The 26,141-nt window shown below is 58.1% G+C and overlaps 2 protein-coding genes across 2 annotated transcripts; both read right to left on the reverse strand.

Annotated features, from left to right (window-relative positions):
- Positions 1-157: 157 nt before the first annotated feature.
- SLC35B2 (solute carrier family 35 member B2) lies at positions 158-7,619 on the reverse strand. The gene is made up of 4 exons (XM_084261918.1): positions 6,973-7,619; positions 4,011-4,204; positions 3,559-3,719; positions 158-2,338 (listed from the first exon to the last, which is right to left on the reverse strand). The coding sequence occupies exons 1-4, from the start codon at positions 7,428-7,430 to the stop codon at positions 1,400-1,402; spliced, it is 1,752 nt and encodes a 583-aa protein (XP_084118044.1). The 5' UTR covers positions 7,431-7,619; the 3' UTR covers positions 158-1,399.
- A 1,164-nt stretch (positions 7,620-8,783) lies between these two features.
- NFKBIE (NFKB inhibitor epsilon) lies at positions 8,784-22,058 on the reverse strand (the record flags this gene model as incomplete). The annotated part of the gene is made up of 6 exons (XM_084262020.1): positions 8,784-9,271; positions 9,595-9,843; positions 10,089-10,177; positions 10,348-10,579; positions 11,064-11,166; positions 21,727-22,058. 6 exons carry the CDS (start codon positions 22,056-22,058, stop codon positions 9,206-9,208), a joined length of 1,071 nt encoding a protein of 356 aa, XP_084118146.1. The 3' UTR covers positions 8,784-9,205.
- Positions 22,059-26,141: the final 4,083 nt, after the last annotated feature.

The following is a 26,141-nucleotide window of genomic DNA, read 5'->3' on the forward strand; positions in this document are numbered from 1 at the left end:
ATGCAGCCATGCTCATGTCCTGTGAGGATCTTGTTCTTGGCTGCTGTCAAACCTGGCTGAGAGCTGGCTTAGCTGTGTCCCACAAAGACTAGGGACACTGAAGAGGTGGGAAGTCTTCCCTCCTTTCAGGTACACCCCAATAAAAATGAACACTAGATGCAGCATATTTTTAATTTAATAAAATAAAAAGAGAAGAAAGTTGCCTTTCAAAAGTACCAAAACCTGCTGGCTTGACAGTCAGGTTGTGTTGAGGAGAAAAGGATTAACCAGTAAAACCCAGGCTCCTGGGGGAAAGCAGCTTCTGCTCTCTGTCCCCTGGTACCTGAGGAGCAGCTGCCCACTCGCTCCATCCCCTGCTGCCTGTGGAGCAGGAACAAGGCACCACAAGCAGGCTCTGCCCCTGCCCCAACTTTCAGCCCTCCAGGCACAGTGGGGCTCTGGCCAGACCCCAGGAAAGCCAGGGCTGATGCCTCCAGTTGGCAGGAAGAAGAAGGGCTATTTGTGCTTCTCTCAATGGCAACTATAAAGCCTGGAAAGCATGGCACTGAGACAGCCCGAGGTGATGCTGAGGCTTCTAGGCAGCACAGCCTTTGGCCTCTAACAGCAGCAGGTGTAACCAAAAAGCAGCCTAGAACAACTCAGCAAGCCCTTGGAGCCGTACCGGCCAGCCTCAGTCTCTGCATACAAGTCAGCCGAGGCTGAAGGGAGTAAAGAAACGTGTCTCAGGGCAGGGGCAAGGAACTGATAAAAACAAACTGGGAAGGTACCAGCTTTTGCTGCAGACTGCCCTTCCAGAGCAGATCCCAGGCCTGAGGTAGGACAGGCTCGGAGTCCTCCCCTAGCTGTGCCTGCCTACCTCGAGTGCTTCATGGGAGTGGGGGTTGAGCATGTCCCCCACCTTGGGGGGACAGGCTCAGCTTAGGAATTGCCTCACATGGAAGCGTTTCAGAAAGACAGCTAGTGTTTCACTTGCCCTTTCCTCCTGCTGAGCTCTGTAGTAGTGGCAGCACGGAAAGAGTGTTTGCCAGCGGCAAGTTGGTGCCAGGAAAAAGAGCTCCCTTTTCATCAGCGACTTCATGGAGAAGCCACAAGCCAGAGATGCGGCAGGAGTACCAGCTGGTACTGGTTTTCCCCCAGTATGCGAGCCCCCAGGCCCATGCCTTGGGGAGAAGTCTTTGACCCATTAAGGCAAATGGAAAGGTTTGGAGCTGTGGCAGCCCAGAGCATTTGCTGGGCTTGTTCCAGCCCCTTCCCCAGGAAAAGCAGGTGGAAAAATGAGTCACTGGTCCAGCCTATCCATACCCCACCCTGCTCCTCAGCAGGTTCTGAGAAATCAAGCGAGTGCCCCTCAGCAGAGGCAGGACAGCAGGCACGGCCTAAATGCCATGGCTGTAGCTCCTTAAACCTTCTGCACGGGGGTCTCGCCCGGCGGGAGCTTCTTACTGCGCTTCTTCATGCGGCTGCGGGCGTAGACGCGGAGGAAGAGGGCCATGAAGACAACAGCTACGCCCAGCCCACCCACAACTGTGACCGTATGCCCATAGATGAGGCAGGACAGGAGGATGGCAAAGGCCTGGCGAAGTGTCATGATAATGGTGAAGACGGCTGCCCCGAACTGGTTGATGGTGTAGAAGATGAAGAGCTGGCCGCAGGCGGAGCAGACCGAGAGCAGCACGGCGTGGGCCGTGAACTCTGAGTGGCGGGCCATGAAGCGCAGGGACTCCAGCAGGGCACCCTGCTCCAGGAGGGAGCCCACCGTGAAGAGGCAGGAGAACACGTTGACGCCAAACATCATCTGCACAGAAGACATCTTGTAGGTGAAGAGGGCGTCCTGCCAGTTGGAGGTGAAGCTGTCGAAGATTATGTACCCAGCCAGGAGGACTACGCCTGAGAAGGTGGTGACGGTGGACGCGTGCCTGTTGGGAGCACTGGAGAGCAGGAACATGCTGACTCCCACAGAGATGAGGGCAGCAGTCAGGTACTCCCAGTACTCGTAACTCTTGCGTGACACCAGTTTGCCCATCATCATCACGGGGATCACTTTGGAGGCCTTGGCCAGCACTTGGGTGGGGAAGCTGATGTATTTGAGTGCTTCATACTGGCACCAGCTGCTGAGGATGTTGGAGAGGGAGGCAAAAGAGTATTTGTACATAGGAGCCCCGTGGCGCGGCTGCTTGGTCAGGGCGCAGTACAGGCCAGCCACGGTGAAGGCCAGGATGCGGTTCATGAACACGAGGAACTGGGAGTCCTTGAACTTCTCACCAGGGTCTGTTTCGGTAGCACCGTAGGTTCTCGTCATCACACGCTCCTGGAGGACACCCCACGTGAGGTAGGAGGCCTGTGAAGCAGGAGGAGCACAGGGAGAGTCAGGACCCGCAATGGCAGCTGCAAGCAACCCCAGGAAGAGCAGACCCCAGGAGATCCTTCCTTGCCCCAGCATTGCCTCATCCCTGAGCCACTGGGAGATGGGGCCACCGCCCCAACCGCACCCACCTGAGGAAACCCATATCCTGTGTGGTTACAGCCAGGAATATCCCATCCCAAACAAAACCTGCCCAGTTCACAGCCTCTTCACGTGGAGAGAAGTCCACAAAGCAAACATCCTGGTGTACAGCAAACGGTGGAACCAGACAGACAGGCTGAGGGAACGGTACTGATGTACAGCTGTGGGTTTGGTGCCAGCTCCCTGCGGCAGGCCCTGGCAGCTTTCCCAGTAGCCTCTGCATTGCTTTTCACTTCCAACACCCTAGGCCCAGTTCTTCCATCCAAATCAATCCTAGTTTCAAACCCAGCAGACGAAGTTGTGCTCCAGGGATGATGGCTGTTCTGGTTGTCACCTCCATTACTTCTGGTGCAACAATACCAAGCCCCTCCCAGAACTAACAGGCTTCCTTTCACCACACATCCCCCCCGAGAAACTGAGGCACAGAGATGGAAGGACTTGTTGGTGACCCGCAGCAAGTCTCAAAGGGTTGGGATAGTAGGCCAGAGAGTCTTCTGCTGCCTGTGGGATGTGTGGGTTTTTCTATCACAACACCAACATTTCTATTGTCAGCCCTCACAGCCCCCAAAAGCTCCCTTCCTAATGGTGCTTGGGCTGACACTTCGTGGAACCAAGATTAAAAATTCCTGTTTATCTGTAGCCAAATTCAGTTATTTCTCTCCAGTATTTGATTCCAATCAATCAACCCCAGAAAGTGACCCAAAGGACAGCCTGGGAGATAAGAGTACTCCAACTTTCTGCTGCTTTGACATGAGGGCTGGAACACGAGCAGCCCTAACACTCTGCTGAATCACAGAACTTTCCCTGTCTGTGGCTCCGGAGGACTGCGATCAGATGGTCCTAACCCAGATGACACCAGCTAAATGGACCTCTACAGCCTTTAGAAGTGACACAGCGCCTCTAGTGGACTGTGGCTCTAGCGGCTGTGTGCCAGTCTCCAACCCCACCACAAGGACAGCACCACATCCTTGGTCTTCTAGGAACCGATGGGCACAAACCATTGCCTGCCCTCTCCCAGAGCGCGATGGCCACACCGGCAGACACAGGGCCCCTACCTGTAGGCCAGCAGCACAGAAGAGCAGCTTGAAGACCTGTCGGGCTGTAGAAGGCTCTGTGGGCTCCGCTCGGGGCGGCAGGGAGCCGTCCTCCTGGTGTACAGACTTCACCTCAGAGCCAAACACACACGATGTGATGACGGGGAAGCAAATGCCTCGGCCTGAAGGGAGAAAGAGAACACAGAGGCAGTATTAACCACAGGCTGGGCACCACAAGCCACACTGGCTTGTGAAGTGGAGCCTCCCTCCTTACTAGCCTCTGCATCTTTTGGTGCAGGTGCCTTGGAGAAATTTGTTTCAGGGTAGCACCTAGACAGCTGGGATGCAGCTCTGTGAGCAGCGTGGGCCTGGTAGACAAAGCGGTCTGGGGAAACCACCCAAGTGGGGTTGACTGAGCAGGTGTGGAGAGCTCACAGGGCAGCAGGATGTGGAAGGGAAGGTCCTGCCCTTACCTGTCTCCAGGTAATTCCTCCTCTTGAAGTACTGGATGAGAAGGTATCCTGGCACCACAATACTCGCGTAGCCAGCAGCATTAACAAAGAAACGGAAGAGCCAGAAGTCCCCCCACGAGTCCTGCAGGGCAGGGGGCATCTCTTCACCAGCAGCCATGGTGGGGAGGGAAGCCAGCACGAGGGGAAGGCAAAATCTGTGGAGAGACAAAGAGGCAGGCGGTTGGCAACCAGCACACGGGCAGCTGCACTCTGCGTGCCCACGCCACCCGCCCTGGTCCCCACTAGCAATGAGCACCCAGATCCCACGACAGTAATGATGGCAGCATGTGGAATAGGAAAAGCTCTCTGGAGTTGAAGAGCATATGCCAGATATTTATGTTTGCTTCTGTTAAGGGTATTTGCTCTGGCTCAGGAACATGTGGACTTTTGATTTCCAGGACTGGAGAGAACATTTAAAGACCACTGTAGCCACCTGATTTTGAAAACACCCTTAATTCACGTGCAAGTAGCACCTCACACCACCTTTTTAGGTTAAACTTTAGCACAGCTCCTGGGTGGAAAAAGAAAAGGTCATGGAATGGAAAAAGCAACTCCTACCAAGCAGATCGTGTTTCATGCCTGTGGCCAGAGCAGCCTTCCTCTGAGAGCAAACGGTTCAGAGCTGAGCCAGGTGGGCTCGGGCTGCCAGCTTCCCCCACCTCCCCATGCTGCCCTGCAAGGCATTCCCCACAGCTCAGAGGAAATTACCAGAGCTCACCTGCTTGGCAAGGCACAGCCAGGGTGTAAGGTTGGGAAAGAACTTCCCCGCCAGCCGGCTGGTAGGGGTTTTACCAGGACTACCTGAGAAGGTACCTGATACCTCAGCTGTAGCCAGCTTTAAAACCGCTTTAATACCCCCTGGAGGAGCCCCCACTCCGCTGTCCCCTCCCTCCAAGGCAAACCTGTGACAGTCACAGGCCACGCAAAGAATGGGCGCACCGGGTACGCAACAGTGAGCAAGCTGGCAAGGACCTCCTACACCCACGGCACCTGCATCCTCCCCTCACACAAGCTGCTGCTTCCAGCATCAGGGTAGGAGGTTTCCTTGGTCCATACTCCATATACCTGTCTCAGTCTCTCTGGTAGAAGCAACTTCCCGACTGCCTTGAGGGCCAGGTGACTGTGTTGTGGGGCTGGATGCATAAACACATGCCAGAAGCTTTGGACTCCTGTGATGCAAAGGGCTAAATCCCCCCTTCCCCAAAAGTGAGTCAAATGAATTTAGGGACTGTTTAGGGGTATACCTGCCTCAAACACAATATAGCTGTGACCTCTAATAGCCCTCACATGAAACTCAGAGCCTTACAGACTTAAGACCTTTAAAAGCAAGAAAGTCCCCTGCCATTTCATGTACAAGCCCTCCCCACCGACTTCTTGTCCCCTTGGGAAAGGCCTGAGGGGCTTTTCTTATCCTCAGCTGCTGTGGCCAGGACCCTGGAATCCAACCACCTGACCTAGGCAGAGGCTGTGTTTCACCCTCAAATCTCCCGTCTGTGACTTAAAGGACCCAGAAATTCCCAGCCCAGGGAGAAGTGCAAACAGCTGGGGGTGGGTTTCTGTGCCCACTTCCTATTCCTCCCAGCTCTCCCTTGCAGAAAAGGCAGTTTGACACACCTCCAGCCCCACCCTCTCTCCTGCTGCACGGGCATCACTGCAGGTTGTACAGGTGCTGTGGGACACAAGAACAAGGCTCGGTGAAGGCACCTGGGGCTGAAGCTGCCCTGGGTTTGTCTGCATTAAGTAGCCCCAGCTGATGGCAGCAGCCCTCCTGCTGGGGGGCGGGTGCAGAAACGCCGTTTGCTTTTGCAGAAGTCAGATATAAACGCTGGGGTTGGTTGCTACACTCATGGGCCACGTCACCCTTCAACCTGACCGAGACCAACAGCCAGCTGCTGGCCAGCCTGCTCCTTGTTCAGCGCCACTGCCGTTACCCCTGCTGGCCTCCTCAGTGCTGCCACGGGAGGAGAACCAGCTCTGCTCTCCCACAGTGACCGTGAAGAGGAGGCTATAGAGGGACAATGGTTGTCTCTATGCCTGCGCTAGCAATTCCCAGGCCCTGAGAGCTGACTCAGTGCAGCAAGCCCTGCCCTCCCCACTGAGGCTCAGAAGGAACAGGGATGCCAGTGTTACAGGTAGAAGGGGGCGGGGGGGTGCTGCACAGGGCAAGCAGACGGCAAGCCAAAGCATGAAAGGAGCCTTAGTCTGGGGCCTGCAGAACAGCCAGGGAGCAGACACGACAGACTCAGCTACTGTTCCCCTCGGCACAGGGGAGGCGGCTCTCAAATGCACCCTCTTCCCGAGCCGGGCTGGGACACAGCCCCCTGCCTGAGATGCAAAATCTGTATCCTGGGCCAGAAGCTTGAATGAAAAAAAGCCTGCCCGCCGCAGACGCGTCTCTAGCACCCTGAAGGGCTGCAGTCAAGCACAAGCCAGGCGCTTGCAAGCCCACTGGCTCCCCGCTAACAGCGTGGGACCTGATGCCTCCTCCCTGTCCCACAGCCGGCCCGAGCCCGTGCAGCAGGGACGGCCGCCGGTCGTCCCCCCACGGCCAGCCGCCACCTCTGCCCAGGAGCCTCTAGCAGGGACAGCCGGGCTCCTGGGCCCACCATTGAATCAGCGGCCGGCACCCGCCGCGCTCCCCGCCACGGGCAGGGCCTGGCGGGCCCCGGGCGAGGGAAAGGCGTGCGGGGAGCCCGCCTGCCGCTCAAGGGCTTTGCTGTCCCGAGGGCCGGGAGCCAGCGGCCTCTACCCGGGGCGGCCCCAAAGGCGGGGGAGAGGCAGCGCTGGGCGGGGGTCCCGGAGACGCCCCTCCTGCCCGGCGGCCACGTCCGCACGGAGCCCGGCGGCGGCCCTCGCCCACCCGCGCCCAGCGGAGCGGCTGCCGCCCGCGCCCACTCCCCAGCCCGGCCCCACCGCCACCCACCTGCGGCCCGGTGCCGGGCCCGGCCGCTTCCCCTCGGCTCTGCTCCGCTCCCGGCAGCAGCGGCGGCGGCGGAACCCCAGCCCGGTGGGCGCCCGCGGCAGCACCCCACAGCGCCCCCTGCCGCTCCGGAGGAGCCGCGGCTGGGGGGGGGCGCCGCGGTCCCCGGAGTCAGGCCGCGGTTCCGCCGAGGCCTCCGCCGGGCCCACGCGTGGCTCGGCGGCCGGAGGCGGGGAGCGGCCCGGTGACCCCCTTCCCTTCCCCCGCGCACGGGGGGCGGAAAACACTGAGTCAGGGAGGGCAACCCGCCGGCCCGAGGTGGTACGGGCCTCAGCACCATGCGAGCCGGGCCGGGCCCACACCGCCCCCATCGCCCCCGAGCCCCGCTTGCCGCTCGGCTCCGGCCAGGCCTGACGCAGGGAAAAGTCCCGCTTGCGGTGCAGGAGCCCTTGACATTTCATGCTTCTGCCTCACACCTTCCCCTCCTCCCCGCCTCAGGGCTCGGGGCCGCCGCCCAGCCCTCCCCCCCCGCACACACCGCGGCCGCCGGGGCAGGATGAGGCCTTCTCCGCCCCCAGCCCCATGCTCCCCCAGCCCAGCAGCCCCCGCACCCCGGTCCCGGGCAAGGCTGCAGGGCTGGCTGCAGACACCAGGTGGCCACCGAGTAATATTTTACCGGATTTATTAAAAATTTAGAAGTGCTGATCGCTTGCTTATGCCTTTTTTACCTCCCCACCCGGCTGCAGCACTGGCCCCCCGCTGTGCTGCCCCGCAACGCCCATCAGTCCCGCTCCAGCCCGGAGCACCGCATGTTCCCTGTGAAGGTGGTATCAGAGCAGCCCCATGGGGCACCTGCTCCTGGCAGGTGATGGCCAAGAACCACAAGCAGAGTACGGCTTGTTTGCAGTAGGGCTTGGGCCCAAGAGGCCTAAAAATTCAAAAGAAATAGAGACATCCAGCCCAGGGCTGCTGAAGAGACCAAGCAAACTCCAGAGCGGCCTGGGGGGGAGCCTGTGCTGCTTTCCTGGCAGCATTCCCTTGCTATCTGTCTTTCCAAGAAGGGAGAAGGAAAACAAGGCTCACTCCAGAGCATCTTGGGGCAGTTGCGCCATCCAGGATTTACCCCAAACAATAGCAGCTGCTCACAGGCAGCAAGTGGGGAATTTCCCTGGCTGAGGTGGGGTAGGGGTGTTCGGCAGCGTCTCCACTTCCACAGCACCTTCTGTTCTGGTTCCCTCATGTCCCCTTTCCCTCCTCCAGCTTGGAAAGGGGGCAGAGAACGGTGGCGAGCTGAACGACAGAAGGTATGTGGAGATAACCCTGCTGCCTCCTCTGCTCTTGGCCTCTGGGAATCCAAAACCCAGGCAAGACACATGATCTAAGTTTTTTAACACCCTCCCAAGCCTCCCTCTTTGCAGAAGAGGAAACCATGGCACAGTAGGGTAGCGAGATGCCAGGCACGACAGCAGAAGCAGGGATCCAGGACCTGGTCTCCCACCACCTCCCATGCTCCTGTCTTCAGTCCTTATGCCAGACACTCATCAGGACGGCACGAGAACGGAGTGACAGGCTGGGATCCCCCAGCCTCAGCCCCAGAAGGCTCTGCGAGCGGGGAACCCCCCGCGCTCCTCCTGGCCTTCTGCTATGTGAAGGCGGGAGCAGGACCCGAGGGAGTGGGTGGGCTGGGGAAGCCCCTGCAGCTCTCACATGCCCCGGGGACCCGGGGTGATGCTCAGCCTCCCCATGCTGCGGGGGAGTGGGGTGGGTTAGATCACATGAGACCTCAGGTGCCCGCAGCAAGAACAAAGGTTTATTAGAGTGAGCGGTAACTCCCCTCACCCCACACTTATTCTGAGGGTGTTTAGGGGCGCCGTGGGGATGCTCTGTCCGCCGTACAGTGCGAAAAGGAGTCCTCTCCCGCTCCGTTCCTGGGGAAGCTGCAGAACGCTCCAAATCAGAGCCATGGCAGGGGGGAGGGAGGGGGGAAATTCAGTCCTGCTGCAGGGCACAAATACCAGAATAAAAGCTGCCTCTGTGTAGTGTTCATAGTGCCACATTCTTCCCTCTGAGAAGGCAGCCTGAGGCCAACATCATTTTTCCAGTGGGGGAAGAGGGAGCTAAGGTCTCCCAAAGTGGCTCTGCTCCCGCTGAACTGCGGGTAGGCAAGGTCCCAGCGGGCAGCAGGGCAACAGCGCAGAGCGAGGAGGCAGCCCGACAGGCCAAAGGAGTCCAGCTCTCATTCAGAGCACACAACGGGCTTCCCCGAGATCTTCAGGTCATCGAAGGGCAGCAAGGCGAGGAGCTGCAAAGGCCAAGGGTGCAGAAGTGTAAGGATCCAGGGTCGTGTCTCCATGAGGACTGGGGTAGGGGCCCAGAACTGCCCCTCCAGCCCCGCAGCCTCCCACCTCCCCAGGAAAATGCCAAGAAACCCTGGGTGAGCTTTCCCTAGAGCCTGAGGCAACAGGCAGTCACCCCATGCACCCCCAGAGCCAACACTTGCATCCTGGGGCAGGGAGAGACGGGCACAGCTAGGAACTCCTCCTAGGAGCTCCCCCCAAATGTTCTAATTCCTGCATCCCCCCAACACGCTTGTAGAGCCACAGGCCTCCCCCCAGAGAGACTCACATCATCGTTGCCATCTGCCAGATCCTGGGCTGTCTCATTCTCCATGTTCCTCAGCAGGGTGTCAGCCCCAGAGTGCGAGAGGATGGCGGCGATGGCGGCATCCTTGCGGCCCACGGCCAGGTGGAGCGGGGTGCACCCATTGTACATCTGGGCATCCACGTACGCCCCGTTGCGCAGCAGGAACTGGACAGCCTTGCGATTGTGGCACTCCACAGCCAGGTGCAACGGGGTCTTCCCGCTCGTGCCTTCCTGCACCCCAGAAACCACAAGAACATGAGTCCCTTCACACGGGCCCCACAGCACGCACCCGCACCCCCCTGACAGGGTGCAGAGGGGGTGGTCCTCTTGTCACCCCAACTGCTGTCACGGCACCCAACAGTCCCTCAAGGACCTTTTTCCTCTGCTCCCTCAAAATTCAGTGCCTCCAAGCCCCACAGCAGTGCCAGACCCAAGGCTAGAGTGCCCAAGGGAGCCACACACTCTCCCAGCCTTACCCGAACATCAATGTTGGCACCACTCTCCAGCAGCAGAGACATCATCGGGATGTTCCCCTTCAAGGTGCTGATGTGCAGACAGGCCAAGCCTGGGATGGGGTGGTAGGACAGAGAGCCACAGTCAGCCCGGACCACTGTGAGGCACCCCAACCCCAGCCCCCATCTGCCCCCCAGCACTCCCAGATCCCTGCATACGCAACACATGGTTGCTGCCCCAACCCGGTCACCGGCTCCACATCAGGCTGCCCCCAGGACTCACCTTGCCAGTTCTGAAGCTGGAGGTCCTGGTGGTTCCCCTGGAGCTGGGCCGTGCCCTGCGGTGGGGCTGAGCCCTGCAGCAGCTGCTTGGCACACCGCAGGCGCTGCTGCTCGCAGGCCACATGCAGCGGGGTGTTGCCGTTGCGGTCCTGCAGTCCAGGGTTCACTCCCTTGTGGATCAGTGCCTGGATCACACTGGGCTGCTCCAGATACACAGCGAGGTGGAGTGGGGTCTAGAGAGGAGATGGGGATAGAAATTAGGAAAGAGGAGGATGCCCCACAAGGACACCAAGCGTGATGAGCAATGCCAGCCGACAGGAGTCAGCCCAGAGGCATGGGCAGGGGGCTGTGCAGGAGCCTGTCCCTATCCCAGGGTTAAGCGTGGCAAACACAGGGGAGGGGGAGTGTGCAAATGGCTTACTGCACCTCCCCAGCCCCACAACTCAGCTCAAGGATCATCTGTGGGGGCAAGTCCTGGGGCCTTATAAAGGACCCCTTCATTCTGTGGTGCTGGGTGCTGTCACACCTCTATTTTAGGGTATCTTCCACATCCTTCTATCCCACCCTGAAAAGGGGCTGCTCTCATGCAATCTTCATATGCTCTGGGGGAAGCAGGTGGGGGGTCCTGGGAAAGGGGCAGGTGCGTTAGGCATCTATCCAGGGAGCAGTCTGTGGCACCTGCCTTCCTCCCATATTCTGCCTATCACATCCACATACCTGGAAAAGATCATTTTGGATCTCCAGCACCTCCCTGGGCAGCTGAGCGATGCAGCATAGTGCCACAGCTGGGACGCAGTGGATAATAGCCAGGTGAACCAACCTACAGAGGAGAAAGACAGACGAGTCCTGAGTGTCTTGCTTAGAAGCACAGATCCTCCACTGCTGCATGGAGGAATAACTTCCCTGCACCCCCAGTCTCCCTTGCTTTCCACCAGCTCCTAGCTCCTCCATCCTGCCCTCTCCCTGGGGAAGCTCAGCAACAATGCAAGGCAGGAATGTGGCTTGAAGCTCCCTAGGCCTCCAACCCCCACAGGGAACAGACCATCCTGCCCCTGCAGGGCACTGCAGGGTCCTCCCTTGGATGTCACAGCACATGGGGAGCGTGGACCCTGCACTGCCCAAAGCCAGGCCTCCAACTGGAGCAGGTCCAAAGAGGGTGGGATGTGTTTCGCAGAACCTAAGGGCTGGGTTTGGTGGCTGCAGAGGGAGGTCTGAGCTCTGGCAGCTGCCGCGGGGAATTCCAGTTCCCCGCTGCCAGCTGTGCACCACACTTCTGCTTTCCTCTCTGCAAAGGCAGGGCAGCCAAAGCTGGACAGGAGCCCGGCACAGGTCCAAGATCACCTGCACGGCACAGTCCCCGTGCCAGATCATCTGCTGGCCCACACCAACTTCCCCTTCTCTCTCCCACATCCTTCCCTTTTGGCACTGCCGTGGCAGGGCTGGCATGCAGCCCGCTGGCACAGAGGGACATCAGAGGTGTGGCCATCGGAGCTGGGTGTCCAGCAGAGAGCCCTGGTCCTCAAGACTGTGACCCCATGGCCATGGGGTGGCTGGTCAGCCCCCGAGATCCCTAACCCAAGCAGAGGTTTTATTTCCAGCCGCGTCTGATGCCAGCCTTTGGCGCACTCAGAACAGAAGTGAGAGCGCGAAGGAGGCAGAGCCGAGAGGGAATTTCCAGTCCCCTCTGACGACCTGTTGCACTTTCGGACCCCCCCCTGCACTGAGGGACCGGCCCCCTGCCACAGGGCAGCCCCCCTGGTCAGCCCCAGCCATGGTGGGCAGCCACAAGGCGTGGGCATCAACGAGAAGCGGGCAGCAGCTCCCACAGCAGGGATGAGCAAGGAGGGATGAGCGCAGCAGGGATGAGCAAGGAGGTAGCTCCTGATACTGCCTGCACTGGGGCCCCTGGGTAGCTTTTATCTCCAGTATGGATCAGCTCCAAAGCAAAGGCCAGACTCTAAGCGGGCTCCTGCCACCCACATGGCCTGGTAGAGTCGGGCAGGGACGAGGGACGGAGGGCGAGAGACCTGCCAGCCCCAAGAAGACAACCCCCTCAGTGGACAGCCCAGCTCTGGGATGCCAGCTGCAGCGTGGGTGACAGAACAACCCTCCACAGGCGGGAAGGCAAGGCCTGTCCCGAAAGCACTGCAGCCAAGCCGCCGGCCCAGGGCTGACTTCTCACCCGCTGGCAGGGGCACACAGTTGTGCAATGAGGAGCCCAGAGGCCAGTCCTCAAAACATCCTTTTATTGACCTGCCAAGAGCTGCCTGAGGGTCAAGCATGCACCCCAGGCCCTTTGACACCCTCAGCCGAGCCCCATTTTTGGTGGCAAAAGAAGGCTGGTTCCACCTTGCCCTGCTGCCAGGGGAGAGGCTCCCAGGAGAGGCTCCATCCCCACGGAAGCCCCAGGTCATGCTGCAGTAGGGAATTTCATGAAGGAAGGTGAGGCCACCCACATCTGACTCCACAACACAGTGGGGTGCCTCCTCACCCCTAAGGCAGGTGAGGGGGCTGCAAGCCACAAACAAGCGGCCCCACAGGCAGGGTCTGGTTGCCCTCAGTGGACCATGGGGCAGATGCACAGCCAAGGGGTGCAGGCCAGGTTAGTTGGGGGCTGGAGCAAGGGGCAGAGCTGGGGGATCAGCTGCAAGAATGATACTCCTCCCCTCTGCAGGTTCTCACTGGTCCCAGCCCAGGAATGATCCAGGCAGGGAGATTCCCTGCTGGGTTTTGCATCAGGCCCCCCCTTCCCTGTGGTGGCACCTGCACCACCGTGTCCTTTGCCCGCTTGCCGGGACTGCCTCTGTTTCTCCAAACTCATTCCCAGGTGCCACGTGCAGGAGGTGGCCATGGAATCTGCCTCTTTCAGGTACGGAAGAGATAAGACTGCTCAGACGGGGGGGGGGGGGACTTTCCAAGGCAATTCGGCTTGAACTTTAAACCCCTGCTGCTTTCACTTTCCAGAGCCACACTGGGCTCCCAGGGGAGAGAACAGCATCCGGGGTCGTATTCCCCCCACAGCCAACCCCTGCACCCCTAGGAATCCCCCAGCCTCTCCATCACAACCCACGCCACGCTGCGCTGTCACATGGAGACGAGCGGGGCAGTCACCCGGGGACGGTGGAAATCCCGGGCAGCCCTCTGCCACCACCAGCACCTCGCTCTTGCCGCCTTGGGTGGCTTTGCAGCTCAAGGAGGTGGCGGAGCCAACTCAGGGCCGGGCTTGCACCGAGCAAGTTTGGGCATCTGTGCCACAAAGGTGATCATCCCCACCCAGCTAAGAGCTCAAGCTTTCACCTTGAAGCTGGGATGTGCCTGCTTCAAAGGACTGCTTTCACCCTGTCCCTCTTCCTTCTCCACCCGGGGTGCAGCCTCCTCCTGCACTTTCATTTCTGCATTTGTTCCCCTTCTGTCCTCATTGCCAGCCCTCAGCTTCCTGAAATGGCTGCAGGAGCCAGCAGCTACTTGGGGGAATTGTGGCAAGACCACCGGGATGAGCAGAGCCCACCAAGAGTGTCTGTGCTCTGAGGGACTCTGTGCCACAGGCAGGGATGCCAACCAGGAACTGGGATTGCCTGCTGCTTACCCAGGCAACCTCCCATGCCCAGGAGACCGGAGGCACAGGCATCATGCCAAACTTCACTTTATTCCAGCCAAGGCCACAAGCACACCTTTCTCTCAGCCCCGGCAGCTGCACAGTCCAGTCAGTGACACGCTGCTCCATGCAGTGATGGAGACACCTGCTCATTGCCAGACACCCCTCCTCACCCAGACACAGCCCTGTGCCTTTGTCAGAAGCAGCCCTTCACCCCGCCATGCCTGGACCCTCTGCTCAGCTGCCTGCACACCTCTCCTCTGCTTGCCTGTTTCTTCCCTCCCCATGCTCCTGCCTGCAGTGCTCCTGCCTGCAGCCACCTTTTGAAAGGGTGACAGGGAGTTGTGGAAACAGCGGGATGTGGAGGAGCTGTGGGCAGGGGAAACGTGGCCATCCTAGGAGTAGACTGCTGGGCTTCAGCTGCTGCTGCTCTCAGCTTCTCCACTCACTTCATCCTGGCAGAAGGGGACTCTTTAGTGCTCTGAATCACAAAGGTCCCACAGGCACAGGGCATCCCTGGCACGTGGTGATCTTCTTATCACCAGAGAGATAATGATCCTGGAGAAAGGGGTCAGGGCCATCCCTGGGGATGTCCCTGGGGATCTGAAGATGGAGCACTGCCTGTGCCTGACATGGTCTTAGTTTAGGCGCAGAAGAACACCCATTTCCACAGTCCTATCTATCTCCCAGGTTTCTGAGTGACCTCAGGCGCCTGGTAGGAAAAGCGTCCGTGTCTGAGGATGCCCACAGCTGGCAGCAAGAGTGCCAAGGTAAGGGTGACAGGTGACACCCAGGCAGAACCTATCAAGTTCCAGCAGCCCTCCATGTGTCCTCGTCCCTCCCTCTAGTAGAAGGCCTGACTATGCAGATCCCCCATCTGTGGGGCAAGACACGCTGTCCTCACTGCAGCCTCTCCCTTCACCCTCTCACCCTAGCAGCACGGAGGAGAAGGGATCCAGCACTCGCTAGAATTTGCTCGGACAGTTTTTCTCTCCCTCTCTAGATAAGGTCTCCATCCACAGCTGGAACAGTTTGCTCCTGGCTCCTTCTTTTGGCTGAGTGGAGCAGTAGGAAATCATGCAAACAATTCACACAAGAGAAGCTTGTTCAGGGGAGGAAATGGCCCCAGCAGCAACAGAGAGGACAGCAAGGAAGGAGGAAAACAGCAGGGGAATTCCGTGCTTAACCCTGTTCTGCTCCAGCCCCGTAACCTGCACTGCTAACCGCTTCCTCAGCCATCACCATGAGCCTCTGCCAACAGACTCAGCAAGCACAGCTCCATCCTGCCCTGCAGCCCTCCGCCAGCCGGGCCTGACTCGCTTCCTCCCTGCATACCAACGTGATGCTGCCCGGCTCCATAAAACTCTGCCAGCTGCCAGAGAAGCTGCAGATCCCAGCTGGCTGTAGGCTCATCCCCATGTCCTCTGCTCCTGCTCTGGATCTCTAGTTTCCTGTTCTGCAGGTTTCTTCTCCCCTTCAGCCATTGGGTACAGCCCCCTGAACTCCAGCCAGGGCAGGAGCTGCTTCCCAGCCTACTGCTCCTGGGGCCAGAGGGAAGGGTGGGAAGTGATGGGCACAAAGGGAAAGTAGCCTCTACCTTCCCCGTGGTACTCTGCAGAGGGTCTGTTTTGGGTGCTGGTGGATGAGGGGTGCTGGAGGCTGAAGGACAAGGGAGGCACTGTCAGAGGGCTGTGGGTACCTCATTTTTCAGTGAGGTGGGGGGAGGAGGAGGTGGGGAGATGAAGGTGTCCCCACTCACCCACATACTGCACCCCTAGCTGTACATCCTCTAGACCCTGCACCCACGCATTTGAGCACTTTGCTCTGTTTCTGAGCAAGCAGTGGGGCCTGGACTGCAGAAACACCAGACCTCAGCTGCATGCAGACTGGCCCCCTGCAAAATGAGGTGTCTGTCCTGCACTACCATCACTGCAGGGGTGACCCAAGCCAGAAAGCAGGTTGGCCCATCACAGGTGTGGGGAGCTGGCTCCACAGATGTGGGCCAAGAAGCAAGATGAGCGCTTGCAGTGAAAGAGGCAAACATCCCGGAAAGTCCATTGGCTGTGGCAACTCCTTTTCAAGTGGTCCAAATTCCCATTCTTGCCCATCAGAAGGAAAATATGTTCTACAGTTTCCATACACACAGGGGTATCTTCAGGTCAGAACAGCCTCTTGCAGGAGGACAGTGCCTGGACTTTGCCAGAGCCAGAGTAACACACCCTAGCAATCATTTACAGCCCCATGCACACAACCTCACTGCCTCAGGATTTTCTTTTAATGAGGCACCAGCCAGTCTAGGGTGTCTCAGGGTCCCCCTTCAGCCCTGCCATTTGCCCCAGTCAGAGGGGTTTCCCATCTCTGGGATGTAGAGAGCATCCCACGCAGCTCTCTCAGAGGCACCCGGTAACCACTCTTGACAGCTCAGACCCCACGGCCTCTCTTCCTACGCAGTCACATCTGACTCCTCTTTTATCCACACTGTATTAAAAAAATGCCAAACCAACAAAAATCAAAACTTTCTTTGCTAATTTAGCTGAGCTCAACCCTTTCTCAGCAGTGGCCCAAGCATGCCCACAGAGTTCAAGGACCTGAAGCTCTCTCCACCTTGACTGATCCATTACACCCAGGCATAGGGCTTCTGCATCTCAAGACATGGAAATTTCCAGCCATTCTTTCCCTTCCTCTGTGATGAAGTTCCCTGTGCCTCTCCCCAGCTCCAAGGCAAACCTGTGCAGGCGGAAAGTCTGAAGAAAATTCCTCCAGGCAAGCCTGAAGTCATCTGAACAAGGAAAAAAACCTAAATCCCTTCTTGCCTGCCTGATCTAGGAGGGCTGCAAGGACTGGCCCACCTTACGCCAAGGCTGTACATGTGTGACACCCACAGCAGCCAGCAACTTCTGGGGCATCCTAAGGGAGACTGTGTGGAGCTGCTTGCCCTGGCTCACCAAGCCCTCCCCTACTCACCAAACCCCTGAGCACACACAAAGAAAATGCTGAGAGTCCAGGCACAGGGACCTGGACACAGCAGGTTCCCTTCTCCCTCTGGCCAGCCCCATGTTAGGACTCATTTTCTTCTCTGCCCTACAGCAGAGGTGTGCTGGGAGCAATCCCGGATGGATTCCAACTCCCTTGGCAATAAGCAAGGAGCTTTCCAAAGCTCCTCTGGAAAAATCAAGCTCATCCCTGCTTCTATTAACTATGGCCAGCCTGCTGCTGCTGGGCAGCCAGCACAGCCCAGCTGAGCCGGGGGTGCTCCCAGCCTGACCAGCAACCAGGCTTTCTGCATCTGACCTCTTTAATCCTTCTCCTAAACCTGTGTCTCTCCAGTCCTGATTTTTTCTTCTTTCACAGTGCCTTCCCTTTGCTGTCACATGCTGAGCACTCCCCCAGGCACACATGCTGGGGATCCAGGGGTACAAGGGTTCAGCAGGGCAGGCTCTGAGCAAGCAGCCACGTCCAAGCAGGCAGCCTGAATAGGGAGAACCTCTATCCCCCTGCATGGGAAAGATCTGTGGCACTGGGCTACCCAAGACAGGAGGGTTACAGCTGAATGGCTGACGTGGCTCTTGGCCCTGCTAGATAGGCCTCTGCGTGCAATGGCCAGCCATGCAGGCAAGAGCTCAGCCGGGAAGGCCCCTTCGCTACCATCACGCGGAGGAGAGCTCAGAACATCACCTCCCGTGGGGCCCCAGTTTTACTTGATTAACTGTCCCTGAGCCCTTGTTCAGGCATCTCAGCCCACAAGTCACTGGCACGTGATTTCTTATCAGCAGACGGGGCAGCACTTGTCTCTGGTGGAAGGAGGAAGTCAGGCTTCCTCCGCTACCCTCCCTCCCCAAAAGAGGCACCCAAACCAAAACCGCTCGGTCCCATTTTCCATCTGAACGAGGCCTGAGATCTCCCTCCTGTGACTGAGCTGGAGACCCCCGACCTTCACCCCTGCAGAGGAGCGTGTGCTGGTTTGCATGCCGAGCCCCATGCAGAAGACAGCCACCCTCCTGCAGAGACACAGCCCCCAGACTTTCGCAGCATGGCACAGCCAGCAGGCCCAGACCAAGACTGCAGGCACTCTTCCCAGCTGGCACGCTTCCCCAGAGGCCCATCACCATGGCATCAGGTACCAACAGCATAAACCAGCGTGGTGGCCAAGCACCAGCATGGGCAGAAAGGGAAACACGGTTTTAAGTTTACAGCAGAATATACAGTCCTAGAGAGAGGAAGCGCAGCCCAATTTCCCACACTGATGAATCAATCCTGCCTCTCCGGAGTTGGCAGAGGCTGCCTTCAGCCCGAGCAAATGCGGAGGTTTTCCTTTGTGCTGGAATGCACCAGGCAATCCCATCCTAACCCCCCGTCACACCCCAAGGAGCCGGTCCCACACCCACCCATTTCCCAAGACACTGGACTCGTGAATCTGCCTGGCAAGGCCAGGAGGAAGGGGGTTTCCTCGGTGAATCCTAACAAAGGACAGGCTTGTCTGGAGGCTGGGCCGCAGCAGTAAAGCTGCCTGCAGCCTGCTCAGAGCTAGCCATGCCTGCAGCTGGAAAGCCCCTCTCTTCGCTTCCACGCAGAGCGGTCCCATCGGGATTCAATTCAGCAGAAAAGGAGTTGGTTCACATGGAAGAGATGGATGCTCGCAGGAGACCTCTTGAGCTTGAGTGCACAGGACTTGTTTTCTACCCGGCCACGGAACAAATCGGATGTGTATCGCTGCCTTAAGCGCACCCACCATCTTTGGCCTGTCGCACCACTCCTCATCCTTCACCTCTCCTGCCAGGCCAGCTTGCCCTGCTCGCTTGGTGCCCCATTACTGCAGGCCTGACTTCCCCAAGGCAGAGGGGCTGCTGGGGGGGGGGGGGGTAGGGGGATGGGCAGGGGAGGGGGCGAGGGGGAACTGATGCTTGAGCAAATTATTCTTGGAAGACAGCACCCACATATTTCACTGGCCATCACACCCACATCTTCCCTATTGGCCAATTTCCTTCCTCCAGAAGAGGGACCCCTTCTTATTTTAAGCACGACAGGAGCCAGTTTTAGCCCCATTGCTTCACACTTGCTGGGCTAACGCTCCTCTCCCACAGAGGCGGGCAGGAAGGTATCCAAGGAAGGTCCCGCTGACGCTCCAACTGCCCAAGCACACGCTGCCCAAGCACATGCTGCCCAAGCACATGCTCCTCGCCTCTGCCTCATACACTTCCCCAGCGGGCTGACAAAGACAGCCCCCTCCAGGCGGCAGTGGTGGGTGAGCCCAGGGGAGCTACGGACAGCCAAGACTCCTGCCAGATGGACAGCCAAGAGTTTTTGCCAGCTCCCTTTGTGTGAGCACGGTGCTCCCCTCTGCTCGGTACCAGCCGGGGAAGCTGGGGAAACAGGAACTGCTCGGCCAAAACCCCTGAACTTTTTTGTATTTTCAGAATTACAATTACAGGAAAGTGATGTGGCCCAAGTTTTCTGAAATATCATGGTAGTATGATTTTAATTCCCAGCCAGGAGCTTTTTTTTTTCATTTTTTATTTTTTTCAGCAGCCATTCAAACAAGGCACACAAGGTAACGTGCCACTGATGGAGCTGAAAACAAGTTGATGGGTTATTCTGGCTGGCTGGCTGGGATGCAGCCTGTGGCCATCTGATCCCTTCTTTCTGGGGACATTCTGTCACCAGATGAGCAATCGCCCATTAGACTTGAGCATCACTATCAGCCTCGGCTTGTTTCTGTGTACAAAACCAGCAGCAGTTCAGTGAGTTTCTGGGCACTCAGAGCCCCCATCTGCGTGGACCGAGTGGAGGATGTTCAGCATTTCTAAATATAGATGCCACCTACCTCTCCCACAAGGTCAGGAGGAGAGACAGGAATAGCAGAGAGAGAAATCCACAGTCTCACCACTCTAACCACAAGAATACTCTTTATTTTTTTTTCCTCCCCCCAGCGCTGGGAGCAGATCCCAGGAAAGCTGGCTCCTGCACTGACACAGCCAGCCTGGAGCTGTACAAGCTGCAGCACCGTCAGACGTTTTGCTCCCTCCCTTGCTCTTTACAGATTTCCTGTTCTGAACTGCGCTGCGAGTGAGAGAAAACAGAAGAGCAACTGCAACCATTTGGAGTGCTCTCCTGCCTACAGTAACCAAGGCACCACCGATTAATGTTTCCCTAGTTAATGAGATGCTTGCGTTAGGCTCTGGCCAAGCAAGTCTGACAAGCGAAGGGTTCAGCCACCTTACAATACAGCCCCAAGCAGCAAAAGCATCTGCAAGCAGCTGCCATCTACCAGACTTACTAAAGAAAAGCAAGAGAGGGGCCCTGGGCACGCTGTGACAGACTAGACTGGGGGGGCTTTTCTGAAGTGTTACTTCTACAGCTCTGCTTAAAAGACCCCCAGCTCTCTGTGTGGGCACCGTGGCTCTAGCTCAGCTGGGAAAGGTGGTGAAGCTCCTCTGTGCCAAGGAGCCTCAGAGCCTGTAGATAGGACAGGACTAGAAAGCACTATTGAGGTGCCTGGCTGGGGAGTGTGGGAGGGTGGATTTAATCTGCCCTTGCTTGCCGTTAGACTTCCAGCCAATCCTTGGAGCAGACCCCACCGTCAGCATTAATGAACTAATTAGCAGATGGACAGGCTCCTTCCTAACCAGGAAGTAAACACTCGATCTGGCTCCCAGCTCATCTTCAGCCTCAAAACCAGATGCGCGCTGCCAGGCAAGGAGAGGGCCTCCTTGCTGCTCCCGCTGCTGAAGACATTTGCTTGCCTGTGTCGGTGCCTCTTAGTTTCTCTTCCTCTTGCACCATTACTCAGTATTAAACTCCAGCCTGGGTTTGGGGCAAAGCTTTGCCTGCCTCAGCTGCGGGCACGCTTTGCTCATGCTCTCTGTGTGCAACTATGATGCAAACCTTCCATTGAGGGAATGTACAACAGGAAAGAGTCATGATTAGCTGAAGGCAGTTACCAGAAGCCAAACCAAACACCTCCAGTACAATGCCTCTGCCCTTGAGAAGGCATTACGGATGTGGGAAGCCCCCCCCCCACCCCCCCCCATTAAGAGAAACACTCCTCTCCATCACAGATGCTGAGGAGGGCAGCCCCGGAGCGCGGCGTGCGTCACAGCTCTGCCGAAAGCTGCGGCTGTGCGGGCGGGCAGAGCAAGGCGGTTTCCACCTGAGAACAGATCATTCTCTCTCGGGTCGCTAGGTTGAGTGGCATCAGTGGCCTTACCACAGCTATCTCAAGGCCTTGCCCTGTATAGCCAATCTCATTTCTGGTCTTGCTTGCACACCACCTCACGCAGCAAAGCCTTCCCCATCAGGGAGGAAATGTTGCGTTCTCGGGGTAAGATACGGTGGACACACACACACACACACACACACACACACACACAGAGATGGACACACACACTTGATTTGTTCCCTCACCGCCTTCAAGTTTCTAGCAGCCCCATAGCAAGTGGAATTGGACTTTCTATGGTGGGTCCATTCTGTGCCATGTCGCCTGGGCTGCCCCTCCCTGCTCACTCTGCTGGACCTGGCTCCGGTGCCCCACTGGTCACCCATCCAAACCCATGCCAGGGTACCGAGCATCCGTGCAGAGCGCAAGGAAGGAGGCTGTTAGGATGGGGACTCCACAACCCGGCTGAACCGAACGGATGCTCCTCGGGAGAGGGCTGGGCACGGCTGCAGATAAAGCCCGGCTTATCTCTCGGCACCGGCTCCCCGCCGCCGTCCGGCTGCGAGGGGCCGAGCCCGGGGCTCCCGGGCCGCCTCGGGGAAGGTGGGAGGGCAAGGGCCGCGGTCACTCACGTGTCTCCGTCCTCCGAAAGGTAGGTTAGCGCCTCCAGCTGCTGCCGGCTGAGCCCCTCGGGCGGCGGCGGCGGCTCCTCGGCGCGGCAGGCGGCCGGCAGCCCGGGCAGGGGCTCGGGCAGGGTGCCGGAGCCGTAGCTGGAGTCCAGCCGTTCCTCGGCGGCGTCGACCTCGGCGAGGGTCTCGGCGGCGGGGGCTATCTCGGCGGCGGCGGGGGTCTCCCTGCCGCCCGGCAGCGAGCGCAGCGACTCGATGCCCGAGTCGCACTGCCCGTCCTCGCCCTCCCAGCCCGCCGCCTCCTTGCGGCACTCGCCGCCCGCCGCCCGCGACATCGCTCAGCGCCCGCCGCCCGCCCTCCAGGGCCCCGGCCCCGACCCCGACCCCGGCCCCGGTGCCGGGGGGCTCATGGCCGGAAAGCCAGTAAGCGGCGGCCGGCGCGGAGGCTAAGGCGCCGCGGCTCCTCCTCCTGCCCCTGCCCGCACTGACTCAGCCGCGCCCGGCCCCGCCTGCCCGGGATTCCCCCTGCCACCGCCCCGCCGCCGCCGCCGCTGCCCCGGCACCCCCTGCGCCGCCTAATCGGGGAGCTGCCTCCCCCCGATCGCTTTGTGCGGGGGTGGTGCGGGAGAAAACCCACCCGCGGGCACGGCACGCGTGGGCCGGCGGCCTGGGGTGCGGGGGGGAGGGTGGTGGGGGGGGTGGGGGTGGGGAGGCGACCGCGGTGCTCTTCCCTACCGCCGGGCAGTACCTGCCGGCGTGTCCCGGCCCTGCCTCCTCCCCTGGCTTGCTTTGGGATCTCTAAATAGCAGGCAGGTTTGCCAGGGGTGGGAGAGGGACCTGTCAAACCAGGTGGTGCGTGGGGGAGGGTGGTGGTGCTGGTTGAAGCCGCAGGCTCTGTGGGAAGCAGTATGGTGGCCGTCACTTACTGGTAGCAGAGATAGGTGCGAACGAGACGTCTGCTTTTCCCATGTGCATGGTTTTAACCTGTTTCACCCACCAAGACGCCTTCATGTCCGTCCGTCCTGCCTGTGCAGGCAAAGGGAAAGGCCACTCCGCTTGGCTGTACAAGTCACTTGGTTGAGCTGCTTCCCACAGCCTTTCCGTGTTGCAAATAGAAAGCCCGAAGCCCAGGGTGGCTGCTGGGGCTCACACAAGAGCTGGCAGGACATGGAGGTGGAAGCTGAACATAGAAGCTCAAATGAGGGCCCAGCTCTCTCTGCCTGTGAATGAGCAGGCTGCATTTCAGTCTTCTCCTACCATTCATCTAGTTACTTTCCAGTGTCCCAAGCAGTGGGCTTTCCTCAGAAGGCAACCGAGATAGCTCTGAACTCAGGTGACACTTTAAAATCAGTTTCACTTGTTACTTCTATTGCCTCATGTGCCTCTCCGCCTCCACAGGTCGCTGTCTTTCCAGTTCATCCCAGCAGGAAGGGAAAGACATGCAAGGGAGCTCTACCTGGGAAGAGTTTGGTGGTGGGTACGGGACCGAGTTTGCACAAACCACATGCAAAGAGCCAATGACTTCCCCTCGCTGCAATGCAGCTGCTGCTTCGGGTTTGCGTCACTCCCCCAGCACTGGCCGACAGGCCTTCAACCACAGCCTTGCTGCAGGCGAGGTACCCACGAAAGTGCCTCTGACCAGGCAGGAAGAAAGGTTTTTGGAGTATGAGGGCAGCGAGAGGCAGGCGGGGGAAGTCTCTGTTGACATCAGTAACTTCCAGTCACAAGTTTTCCTCCCATGCTCGGGACCTGTTTCAGTGTCTCCAGTTGTGTCCCCAGCATGGCCTGGCTGCAAGGCTAACCAGGCTAAGGAAGGGAAAGGAGCTTCTCCCATGCCTGATCAGCTTTGCCTGATGCAGGGCAGGGATCTAGGGCCCTATATTCATATCATGTCCCTCCTTCTCACACTCTGGTGGTGGCTGCACCCCAGTTCCATGTGTCTCTGCAGCTGATGCTCCTCACCCCTGCACTGAATTTCTAGACTTTCAGCTTTCTGTACCCAACCACTGGTTACTCACCAAATACCTCTCAAAATGCCTTTGCTGTTTTCTCTGGTAACATACTAGATGTTGCTAGAGATGCAGCTCCATCATGGAACAGGCTTTTGTGTGGATGAAACCAGGTATTGGGAGAAACCCATGTAGGTCAAATCAGTGCAAACCTGTGTGGTCAGGCACAACTTTTCATGTTTCTGTGAAGCAGACGCTGCTTGGCTTTGCAGCAAGTGGAAGCCATCCTTTGGTTATCTTACGAGGTCTTGTTCTAGTTGCAGCATAGGTGTGGAGACTGCTTCCAGGCCAGCACAGGTCTGGGAGTGCTGCAGCCAAAACACAGAAGCCTGAGCTGATAAACCATGGACCAGCTCTGCGGGCAGATGACTCGAGATCCACTGCAATCTGGCTACCTGGCTACCAAGCAGCCCCTGGAGATGGCCTTCCTCTGCTGCTGATGCGCTCTTAGCTGGAGTTAGCAATCTCACAGCTTCCCTGAGGGGAGCCTTCAACTTTCTTGAGCTGGCCAGTGCTCTCCCATGGTGGTGTTGCAGTGGTTTGCTGAGCTGCAGGGACCAGGCACTCCCTGTGAGAATTGGCTATGCCACCCAGGCACCCAGGTCCAGCTGCTCTGCGCTCTGACCTTTCAACTACACCCACCGATACCCAGCTCAGGCACCATCCCTTTGGCATCTCTCTTCTGGCTGGGAGTCCTTCTGCTAACCCCTCGGACAATTTGACTGGGAGGTCCAGAAGCTGAATTTCACTGGCCACTCTGCCTCCTTACGTGCCTTCTGTCACTCAGTCAGCAAGGCTTGGGCTCCATTTCACACATCTTCCTAACAGAGAGCTTGTCTGCCTGGCCGTGAAGGGTTTGGAGTTACAGTGCTTTCAGGGGCTTTGAATACTGAGTTATGCTTTTGAGGATTTTAAAACTGAAACTCTAATTCTGGGCTTTCTCCAGTCCCCTTTAAGACGTGTCACTTAAAATGGTTAAAAGCTCAGGGGAAAAAATAAGGAGAAAAGGATCTGTTTCCACTAGAGGTCAGTGTTAACACGTGCCACTCAAAATTATTTTAACCTCTCCGGCAAGAAACTCGGCTCAGAAGAGCTCTCCCATCACACTGCTCTGCCAGGAGCATTGGGACAGAGGCTGGGCATGGGAAGGACTCCCCAGGAGACCTGTGACCCCCAGTCGTGTCCCCAGGTACAAGCACTGTGCTTTTCTAAGTGAAACCCAGCTCTCTGCACCCATCTTCTTGAACCCAAGTGTTGCCCACATCAGTTGTAGCCTGGCTGGGCACCAGGATCTTTTACACTGTTCCTGGAGCTGCTAACCAGGGGAGATAAGCAAGGGTGGCTGAGAGAGATGAAGAAAGGGCTTTTATGCCCGGTCTGTATCTGGTCTGAGGAAAAATAATGGTACTTCGATTTCCAGCTGTGGTCCTCTAGCATGTCAAAGCAACATAGGTTACCTGAAATTGTTAAAAGCAGCTCTTGCCACATTGCTTTGGTTCCATACGAGCTCTGGGCTGCCCCCTTCTCTGGGGATGCAGCCCTTTCCACCCACCAGAAAGGTGCCAGACCCCCATCTGAGGAACCTCACACTGCATTTTCCACACCAGAGATGTCTCTGGGTGCCTGCCTAGTAACCGAGACCTTCATCTTGGGCTCCAGCTCCAGCTCAGGGAGCTCAGCCCAGAAACCCTGTGTGCTGGGCTCTTGGCTGAGAGCAGAGACCCGGGGAGAGCGAGGAGAGCTGCAGGAAGGATGATGGGCTCTCTCCTCTGACTGCTGTTCTGTATGTATGACAGCAAATCAGCTCTGTGGTGCACCAAACTGGGTCACTTCACTTTCTGTTTTTTTAAAGATTCAATCCCAGAAGCAAGGCCGAGTTTCTAACAGCCCAGTGGAAAGCAGGTCCTCCTCAGGTACCCATTTTTGGGGGTAATTAGCCCAGAAAACGCTGGCTGCCCTCTTGTGGTAAACCTGGCTTAAACCACGGGGTCACTCTGGATCTCTCCAAGGATGCTGCTCTGGGTACTCGCTTCCCTTTGCAGGGAGGGATTATTTCACCAGAGTTTTCCTCCTCTCAGGCCGTGTCAGATGCATCGCGCCCTTCAGCTGCGCAGTCCCCTAATGCTCGGGGACCCGTTACGTCAGTACAGTGACGCAAGCCAGAGCAGATCAGGTTTGGCTACCTGTGGCAGGTGGTCAGCAAGTTGCCCAGTTAATTCCCTCTGTGACAAGGACACACGACTCCCACTGTTGCCTGTGATGGACAAGGCAGTTTCTAACCCCTCACTGCTGTGCGGGTGATGTGTCGGAGGTCGGGTGAAGGGATCAACCAGTTCTTCGAGAGGGGACGGTGCCTAACTCACCCTGCTCTCGCCCACAGCATTCACATCCACAAGCAGAACGTGACTG

The sequence above is a fragment of the Gallinula chloropus genome (assembly GCF_964237585.1).
Source record: "Gallinula chloropus genome assembly, chromosome: 3".
Classification (NCBI taxonomy): Eukaryota; Metazoa; Chordata; class Aves; order Gruiformes; family Rallidae; genus Gallinula; species Gallinula chloropus.

Coding starts and splice junctions, on each gene's coding strand:
- SLC35B2 (XM_084261918.1), bottom strand. CDS start 7,430: ATGAAATGTCAAGGGCTCCTGCACCGCAAGCGGGACTTTTCCCTGCGT. Junction 4,205..6,972: donor GGCCCGGCACCGGGCCGCAG/GTGGGTGGCGGT, acceptor GTCTCTCCACAG/ATTTTGCCTTCCCCTCGTGC. Junction 2,339..3,558: donor TCTGTGCTGCTGGCCTACAG/GTAGGGGCCCTG, acceptor CCTGCTTCACAG/GCCTCCTACCTCACGTGGGG.